This window comes from Populus nigra, chromosome 7, assembly GCF_951802175.1.
Source record: "Populus nigra chromosome 7, ddPopNigr1.1, whole genome shotgun sequence".
NCBI lineage: Eukaryota > Viridiplantae > Streptophyta > Magnoliopsida > Malpighiales > Salicaceae > Populus > Populus nigra.
The window spans coordinates 2313147-2322847 of record NC_084858.1 but is presented as its reverse complement, the minus strand read 5'-3'; the positions used below and the strand labels follow the sequence as shown (position 1 = coordinate 2322847).

Sequence of the window (9701 nt, the reverse complement as noted above, 5' to 3'; positions counted from 1 at the left end):
TTTAATAATAATAATATTAAATTCGTTTGATCCAGGTTCTTATAATTTTTAATCCTTTCAAATCAAATTTATGTTTTTTTTTCAATAGTAATGATATTTTTAAAAAAATTTATCAATGATAATAATAACAATAATAATAATATAATAATAATAATTTTTAATTCTACCCTTATGATGAGTCACCTTTATTTATGTGTTTATTTATTCTTACAAATGTATAGGTACTTTCATGGCCTAAGTTTTTATAGTTTTTAATCTCTTCAAATAAAATTTATGATTTTTCTTCGATAGTAATAATGTTTTTTTTTAATTTATTAATGATAATAATAACAATAATAATAATTTTTAATTTTACCCTTCAAATAAATTCCATGATTGTTTTCAAATATTAATAATATTTTTTTTCAAATTTATTAATTATCATATTGATAAAATTAATTATAATAAAAATAATAATATTAAACTTGGCAGACACATATTTAAGTGGATCTGGCTGCAACATTAGATCCAAGAGCTTTGGGCCTCTCTTAAACGTCAGACCCAAGAGTTTTAAGTCCTCTTAAATATCAGATCCAAGAGCCTTGGGTCTGGTTGCAATGTTGGACTCAGGAGTTGCGGGTCCAGACGCCAGACCCTAGAAACTTGAGTTTTGACACCAGACTCAAAAACCCTGAGTCGGTCTACAAGGCCAGACCTAAAAATCTTGGGTTGGCTTGAACGCCAAACCTAAGAGCCTTGTGTTTGGCGGGGCTACAAGACCCAAGTAACTTGGGTATAAGTCCTTACCAGGCCCAAGCAATTTGGGTCGGGCATCCCTTTACAACCCAGGTTACTTGGGTCTATAAGGGGATGTCAGACCAAGTTAATAATAATAAAAATAATAATAATAACAACAACAACAACAATAACAATAACAATAACAATAATAATTGATTTTACCCTTCAAATCAAATCTATATTTTATTCGATAGTAATAATATTTTTTTAAAATTTAGTACTATTAATGAATATAATAATATTTATAATATTAATAATAATATTAAACTTGTCTGACCTAAGGTTTTATAGTTTTTATTCTCTTCAAATAAAATTTATGATTTTTCTTTTCTAGTAATAATATTTTTTTAATTTTTTTTATTAATGATAATAATAATAATAATAATAATAAACTCGTTTGAATCAAGTTCTTATAGTTTTTAATCCCTTCAAATTAAATTTATGGTTTTCTTCAATAGTAATAATATTTTTTTTCAAATATATTAATGATGATGATTTTACCCTTCAAATCAAATCTATGGTTGTTTTTTAATATTAATAGTATTTTTTTAAAAAAATTATTAATTATTATATTAATTATAATAAAATAATAATATTATTAATATCCACTTGTGCTAGGTCTGGCTGAGTGTCAGACCTAACCAATCTCAAATACAAAATCATTTCTTTGTCCCTTGAATCCAGCAGAACCCAAAAGAAATAATTAAAAATAACAACTCAGCGCAACTTATATTAACTCAGCGCAGTAATAAAGCAGTTATACATGCCCAGAATAAAAAGAAACAACAATGAAACTATTGCCACCCTATGCAAAATCAATCAAAATTAGGAGCTACTATGCAACCGGGTACATTGCAATAAGGTTTGTATCTAATTAACAGCCCCTCCCCACTGAACAAATTAGAAGAACGACATATATCGCAATAAAACATGTATCTAACTATCACCCCCTTCCCACTAAACAAATAAGGAGAATGACATGTCATCAAATATCCATTGACAACAAATAACCCAACGCCACACACACCATGAAAAAATAACAAAAAATAAAGTGCTCACAATTTATCGTGAGAACCAATCAACTTCTCTCCGATAAATATTGCTCTAATCCATAGTTAAAATACTTACAATCAACAATAAAACACTTATATCTTTTAGTTTTTGTTATAATAACATTGAAAACATCATAAGTTCATCTACTAGATTAATCAAATTTAATGGAGTTAATTACGAGTAGATTTATTTTGAAACCTAGGCATGTGACGATTCACTAGGTTAGCTTGTACTGGACCCCAAGTGCAAATAGAGAGGAGTCGCTGAGAAATAAACGTTGAAAAGGTTAAGCGGTGTGTTAATTGTTTTTTCATGAACTGAAACAAAGATAAAGTTGAAAGTAAGATAAATTAAGAATTTCCAATACAGATATGTTGCAGATATAGAATTCTAATTTAACGAGGAGATAAAGACTGGAGAGAGTCATGCACGTGAGACGCGGCCATGCCACCCCTCCAAAATTGTAAATAACAAGTCCAGGAAAAGAAGGGGAAAGAGCCCAGATTGCATGACGAAACCGTCTCTCCCAGTGGTCACCACCATGTTTCCTCTTTAACTAGATCTCTATCTCCCAATAGGTTAGGTTTAGGTTTAGGTTTAGGTTTAGGTTAATTAGTCCAAGCAATGAATTAAATTAATGGAGTTACCAAACGTAGACAAATAGCAAAACAGAAGAAGCTCCCTTTTTCAAATCCCACCGTGGAAGACGACCTCCAGAAACAAAACCCCTACTTTCCAGCCTTTCACTGCTTAACCACCGCCACAGCAGACTCTCTCTAGAGTCTAATCTATTCCCTCCCCAGAATTACTAACCAAAAGTTATATATATCAATTGAAAAAAAGAAAACCTCAGGAAACAATAATTAAGACGCAGCACGCACACTCATTCTATTAATGGAGGAGTGCATGAGAAAGCTAGCTTTATGGCACACTCGAACATTCAATCCCATTATGACTCACGAAGAGCTTGAACCCCTCATGACTACCATGGGCTTCGTGGGGCTCCCTCCATCTTCCTCTTCGTCTTGGAAGGAGTACGCTTACATGGCTAAGCCGTCTAAATATTACAAATACTGCTACGATCACTCGGAGGAGCAGTCGCCAGTGCCACCGCGACCCAAGCTGCCTTACCCTAAGATAGATGGCCTCCACCTATATACTTACCAAGCTTTCATCGACTCCGTTAACCTCTACCTCGAGATGTCTGACATCTCCGATCTCTTCCACGTCAGGTAAATACATCAATGCATTAATTTACTTGGTTTCCTCTTTTCTTTAATTTTCCGTGTTTCTTTTTCCTCTTTTTTGTTTTTATTTCCTTATGGATACCACATTTTTAACTTTTCATGCTCAGCACTACTTAATAATAATAATAATAATAATAATAATAATAATAATATCAGTGTTAGCACAACAGTGCTCATGTTTTTGCTCATTTATGATGATGATGATAGGGGAATGCCGCTTTCTCGAAATGTGGATAGAGATTGGAAGTGGCGTCGAATGGAAGAAGAGGAGACTGTGTTTGTTTATAGAGAAGGGACTCTAGATCAAACGACTTACCATCTCTATCATTTGAAGAAGCCAAGCAGTGGCAATGGCGATGATTCTGTGCTCATTCGTGACAAGGGCAAAAATGCTCCCATTACATGCATCGTCCCTTTGAAAGACATTATAGTTGTATGATTCAGCTCCTCTTTTCAATTCTTAAATGATCACCATGCATTAGGCAATTTATATTTCTTTTTCTTTTTTATTTATTTGGTTCAAGACTAATATATACAGTAATTTGCTTATTACGTTCCCTCTCCCTGCTTGTACTATCTGAACAAAATTTTTTATAACTTCCATCCGTTTTTTGTTTTTTTGTCTTTTTTTTAACATGGATGTCTGGGTCAACTTGTGCGTATCTTGACTAATCTCATGGGTCCTGAAGTTAACGACCATGTAAGCTTTCAATGACCATCATATTAGCAATCACAGGGTTCGAACTTGAGATTATAAAAGAAGAAATCCTAAACTCTTACTACTTGACAGCTATTATATGGTTATCTTTTGCTATATTTTCTATAACTTCCATCCGTTCTTTGTTTTTTTTGTTTATTAACGTTGGTGTCTGGGTCAACCTGCGTGTACCTCTACTAATCTCACAAGTCCTGAAGTTAACGATCATGTAACCTTTTAATGACCATCATGTTAGCAATCACATTGTTCGAACCTGAGATCATGGGAGAAGTAATCCTAAACTCTTACTATTAGACAACTACTATATGGTTATCTTTTGCTATCTTTTGTATAACTTTCATCCGTTCTTTGTTTTTTTTTTATTAATATGGATGTTCGGGTCAACCTGCGCGTATCTCGACTAATCTCACATATCCTGGAGTTAATGACCATGTAAGCTTTTAATGACTATTATATTAGCAATCATATGGTTCGAATTATCTGAGATGAGGAAAGAAGAAATCCTAAACTCTTACCAATGTATAGCTACTGTATGGTTATCTTTTGCTATCTTTTCTAACAGTTAAGTTGGTGAAATTACTAGGCATTTGATGTCGAATTTTAGTGCTGTAAACCTTCTAGCGGAGCCATAATACCTAGGAAGTTCCGCAATTAATCTTTCAAATGTCTGGCCGCCTAGTACAAGTGATCGAAACATTTCTAAATTATAATATATGCAGTGAGACACAGAGATTTAGAACGGTTTAAAATAGAGGCGACGTGACATGAGCCTTTGCAAATTTATCTTTATGCCCAGTTTGGTATTCAATATCGATCACACTCCCACCCAAACCACTAGTCTAGCCTGCAAGCATCAGCTTTTTCAAAGGAACCCTTCTATGCTGGATCCTTCTGCGAGGTGGGTCTGTAATGTTCTGAAATCTAAATTTTGGTCCATTAATCCCTCCTTAGTAAAGGAAAGGTATAGTGTTGGACTGGTCCTGTTGTAATAAAATACAATAAACAAAAACAAAATATACCTTGAAGCTTGTATAGATATTATCATTAATGATATTTTCTCAATATAAAATTATTTATTTTCCAAGATCCAACAAGTTAGTCCTCTAAATCAAGTCAGACTAAGATCAAAAGGAAATATCAACAAACTTGTAAGCACGGAGAAATAATATTATAGTTTTTTTCAGCACACTTCGACTGTAAAAATACATTTTATACACACACACAAACAGAAAGAGGGGGGAGGGTTGCTAACACATATCAACTAAACAGAAAATAAATTAAAAAATTAAAGAAAATAAATTAGAAAATTAAAAAACTATTAAAGAATTAAAGAGTTGTAACTAATAAAAAGATTTTAAAATAAAAAAGTTATTATGATTTTATAATTATAAAAAAATTAATTTCAAGTGTTTAAAAAATTATAGTTTCAAAAGACAAAAACATTCAAAAATTATAGGTATTATTTCGATCATGGGTGCAATCAAATGTTTTTCTTTTAGCTCAACCTTATAAACAGGAACCCATTATTTTTTTTTTATTAACTACTATCTCATATCAAAATTTATTATATGAATATAAATAAAAAAATCTTTTAAAATAATATTTATTATTTTCATTATTTACAAGAATTCCTACAGTAAAGCACCCTCGCGCGAATGCCCAAGCAAACCGTTCGGGCACACAGTTTCTTTATGAGCAGGCTGCAGGCACAGCAGAGGCAACTGCGTGGTCATAATTTCACCATACATCTTGCTTCATCTCATAGAAGCCAATCAACTCCAAATATACTCATCAAAGCTTCCAATTAGTCAATCACACTTTCTCTTCCATATGGCCATGGGGTTCCCCATTCGTTTCTTCTCAAAAGACGAGCCAAATTATGTAAATAACAACAAATGAGTGCACGCAAGTAGAAACAGGGCCAAAGACTTTCCGCTCTCCGTGTCTGCCACAACAACAAACCATGCAACCTCCATACACAATCCCTAAACCCTTTTTTGAGTTTACATTCCCAGCTTGAAAAAATCAAAGAAAAGAAGGCATTGCTTTTGTCCATGATAGACCAAAGCTACCCTTCCTCTCGGGCTTGCTGCACGTCCCTACATTTTGGACTACGTTCTCCCAAAGAGCCTATTTGTCAAAATTTCACAGTTTCGTATAAGGGGTGGCCATCTAACCAACAAAGCTAGCTTCATTTCAGCAAGGAGATTCGGGTCATTTCCCGAAGAAAAGGGTGGTCTTTCTCTTCACTCAAGACCATAATTTCACAGAGAAGAGAAGAAAGGGAAAAAACAAGAAGAAAAGAATCTCATCAAGTACAAATCAGAATTCTCATAGTCGTTGCTTATCAAATGGGTGCTCTAAAAGCCATGCTTCTCTACTTGATTATGCACCAGACATGGAAGATCACCGCTGATGATGAGGAATGGAAGTCTGCCACTGCAACATACGTTAAGGAAACAAATGGATCAATCGTTGTAGGTAATTTTCTACCAACTGGTCCTAGTAAGGGTGAAACATTCTGTTTCTTCAACTCTTAATGGTGTTTCATATTCCACAAAAAAAAGTTCCAGTTTGGATTGTAAAGATTAAACTGTCATTGTTTAATGTTGCAGAAGGTGCTTGTGGGTATGCGGACCTTCACAAGGCCACCTATGGAAAGTACAGTGCTGGACTAAGTAGCATGCTGTTCAACAGAGGGAGTACCTGTGGGGCTTGCTTCGAGGTCAGATGTGTCGACCACATCTTATGGTGCCTGCAGGGTAGCCCCTCGGTCATTCTCACTGCAACAGATTTCTGTCCTCCAAATTACGGGCTTTCGGCGGATTATGGTGGCTGGTGTAATTTCCCGAAAGAACACTTCGAGATGTCAGAGGCAGCATTTACTGAAATCGCAGAGAAAAAAGCCGATATTGTGCCAGTTCAACACAGAAGGTATCACTAATCAATTCGCAATTTCTTGCTAAATGAGTATAGGCTTCTCTCTATTTTATAGTACCTTAGATGAGCAAACATTGATTATGCTAATTTTGTGTAGGGTGAAGTGTGAAAGAAGGGGTGGGCTGAGATTCACAGTGAGTGGAAATTTTCACTTCTATCAAGTCCTGATCTCCAATGTGGGGTTGGATGGTGAGGTGATTGCTGTGAAAGTGAAGGGTTCGAAAACAGCATGGATACCTATGGCAAGAAACTGGGGACAAAACTGGCAATCTAATGTCAACCTTATTGGACAGCCTCTATCTTTCGAGGTTACAACCAGCAGCAGAAAAACACTCACATCTTACAATGTTGCACCAGCAAACTGGCAATTCGGTCAGACATTTGAAGGCAAACAATTCTAGTGTGAGAGGCTTTTAGGCTCGAGACATAGGTTCACACTTCCCTTTTGCTTAGAATGACTAAAATTCTCTTGCTATGTGATGAAGTTGGTTCTTGGTCAAAAGAAGGCAAGAAAGTTGTAAAAGAAGTTGGGAAAAAAAAGGAATGCAAGGTCCCAGTTTTGTCTCTTTACGTGCTTTTGAGAGTAGAAAGTTAACTGCTCTTGAAATGTGTAGCTACTGAAATGTTTAAGGTTTATATTCACTTCAAAAGACAAGAGAAAAGTCTAAGATATGTATCTCTTACCGTGAGTTTTTAACCAGGCAATCCTTGCTTCATGAACTAGGCTGTACTTTGAGATGATTTACTTCGATTCTACAAGAATGATTATAAATTAAGCACAGCTGTGGAAATCATCATTGATGGAAGCTTTTTCATCAAATGCAACTGCTAGTATGTAATGCAGGGGAAAACAAAGAGAGACTCATTTGATGTCCAAATTACAGAGGCTCAATATTGAAAACTGAGGAAGTAAAGCATAACCAAAGAAGTGAATTTATGCTGTTGTAGAGATGACACAGCTACCAGGTCTAGAACAAATTGCTGACCCTTTCCAGTCACATGAGCTACAAGGATAAAACATTTCTTACTTTGATTCATTTGGGAGACAATTGAAATACAGTTGTCTCCACAGAGTCGTTGCTCTTTACATTTCCAGTGTGTAAAATGGGTTTTTTATTTTAATAAAAGTAATCATAACAACTAGGATAGATTAACAGAGGAAAGAAAATCACCCACCTCAACTTTCATATTCCAATGAAAGGAGAGTAAAAGAAGCGAGTTTCTACTACATATCTGATACAACTACAAAAATCACCAAAATTAAACAAAATACCAAAAGAAAAACACAGGCTATGGGTAATGAAAGAAGAGATCATAGAGATTGAGTTAAATGAAGAAACATATACCATGTTGGCATTGCAGAACCAAAAGGCCATGTATGATTTCTCTGTCAGCAACATGAAGTTGAACACACATTCCAGGTTGTTCTTCACAAGGTACTCTTACTGCCAAGTGATGGTGAACTAACCAATTCAAAAGCTGGGATTTTGATCTATCTCTTACTTTAAGTAACTCAACTAGCTATCTCTTCCCCCGTCGTAATTGAGGGAGTCACCGTAATACTTGTAAGCATCCTGCCTGACAGTAACAGATTCGCCAATGTATTCTAAACCACTAACGAGTAATTTAAATGTAGACCTGTTAGGTTCACATCCTATTACAACAGACTTTGTATATTGGATTTTTTTTCTAGTTTTAATTTTTGAATTGATGTTAATATTAAAAAAATAACAAAAAAAAAAACTACTTTTTTACATTTCTTCGAATACAAATAGGCACTTCATAGCACTCCATAACAAGTCCACTCAGCTTAAAACTAATCAGAGTCATTAACAGTTGATTAAATTCACTGTAAATCACCACTAATTTCAGTCTCCAAATACCTAAAAAAAAGAAGCCGGACCTCGTCAATAAATCCATTGCTAGACATTACTTTAATCATCTCATCATAAAACACCACTTGTGGTTTGTACCAGTACTCCTCTGTGATTGGGTTTCAAAAATAAATAATGAATGATATTTGACCTTGAGAGCCAAAAGGCAGTGGTTCTGGCGGAGGAGTTGGCGAGGAACGGCAGTCAAAACGAACTCAACAATCGGTTGGATTTAGAACGGAAAGGTTGATCAAGCAGCGACTTGTCGTTTTTGTGTGTAAGCTCGCTTTTTTTTTTTTAAGGTTTGTATTGTTTGAATGGCGTCGATGCTGACTTGCTGAGGTTTCTGCTTTTCCGAAACGATTGGCTTTGGATTAAGGAAATGGAAACTACTACTAGTGTAGCTGATTGTTTTTGTCTATCATCAGCCTCTTTGAATTTAATTTCTTTCTTCTGTCTGCACTGCCCCGCACCGCACCGGCAGCAGTAGTGACCAGTGAGAGGATGATGATGGGCATGAGATAGTACTCTGCAGCATTGGAACAGTGGATTGTTGAGTATTTTCAATTTCACTTTTCTTTTCTTTTTTTACTTGTATGAGAATGGATTGCAGTGCAGGTGTTATTGAATATTTTTTATTTTTAAATTATTTTTTTTTATTTTTTTAATATATTAATATTAAAAATACATTTAAAATATATATATTATTTTAATATATTTTTAAATAAAAATTATTTTTATTACATTTCCAAATAAATACTAAAAAATTATTCCATTGATGATTTCTTTTTCTCTTTCAAACACCTATCTCTCTCTCTCTCTCTCTCTCTCTAAACCTAAATCAAACATAAATCCCTAATAAAACCCTTTTTCTACGTTTCTTGTCATTGATGGCAATGTATCTCACTCGCAATCACAAGGAAAAACAGCGTTTTTGAAATCTACCTTCTCTCGTTTTCTTTCACATTTTCTCAGCAACTAAACCACATTGGTCTAATTTGAAGCAATGCAATGCCAATTGAAGGTTAATGTAAATTGATGATGCTTTAAAAATCCAGTATATTTAGAGAACATGTTTATTTGTATATAAAT

General features: G+C 34.4%; 2 protein-coding genes and 1 long non-coding RNA gene across 4 annotated transcripts; 2 read left to right on the top strand and 1 right to left on the bottom strand.

The window, feature by feature from the left end:
* The first annotated feature begins 2724 nt into the window (after positions 1-2724).
* Positions 2725-3516, top strand: LOC133699357 (uncharacterized). The gene is made up of 2 exons (XM_062122593.1): positions 2725-3062; positions 3285-3516. Exons 1-2 carry the CDS (start codon positions 2725-2727, stop codon positions 3514-3516), a joined length of 570 nt encoding a protein of 189 aa, XP_061978577.1.
* A 1854-nt stretch (positions 3517-5370) lies between these two features.
* LOC133699138 (uncharacterized) lies at positions 5371-9205 on the bottom strand. 2 transcript variants are annotated; one of them, XR_009843239.1, is made up of 5 exons: positions 8082-9205; positions 7912-7977; positions 7420-7488; positions 6502-6680; positions 5371-6234 (listed from the first exon to the last, which is right to left on the bottom strand). It is a non-coding gene; the product is annotated as an uncharacterized LOC133699138 (long non-coding RNA). The 2 variants fall into 2 exon arrangements; XR_009843238.1 differs by having other exon boundaries at positions 5371-6680.
* Positions 6126-7451, top strand: LOC133699137 (expansin-A20-like). The gene is made up of 3 exons (XM_062122286.1): positions 6126-6276; positions 6411-6729; positions 6833-7451. Exons 1-3 carry the CDS (start codon positions 6147-6149, stop codon positions 7134-7136), a joined length of 753 nt encoding a protein of 250 aa, XP_061978270.1. The 5' UTR covers positions 6126-6146; the 3' UTR covers positions 7137-7451.
* Positions 9206-9701: the final 496 nt, after the last annotated feature.

Excerpts from the sequence above, each read along its gene's own strand:
- LOC133699357 (XM_062122593.1), top strand. The coding sequence starts at position 2,725 with ATGGAGGAGTGCATGAGAAAGCTAGCTTTATGGCACACTCGAACATTC. Across the intron at positions 3,063-3,284 it reads TCCGATCTCTTCCACGTCAG|GGGAATGCCGCTTTCTCGAA; the intron begins GTAAATACATCA and ends TGATGATGATAG.
- LOC133699137 (XM_062122286.1), top strand. The coding sequence starts at position 6,147 with ATGGGTGCTCTAAAAGCCATGCTTCTCTACTTGATTATGCACCAGACA. Across the intron at positions 6,277-6,410 it reads AAATGGATCAATCGTTGTAG|AAGGTGCTTGTGGGTATGCG; the intron begins GTAATTTTCTAC and ends TTAATGTTGCAG. Across the intron at positions 6,730-6,832 it reads GTGCCAGTTCAACACAGAAG|GGTGAAGTGTGAAAGAAGGG; the intron begins GTATCACTAATC and ends AATTTTGTGTAG.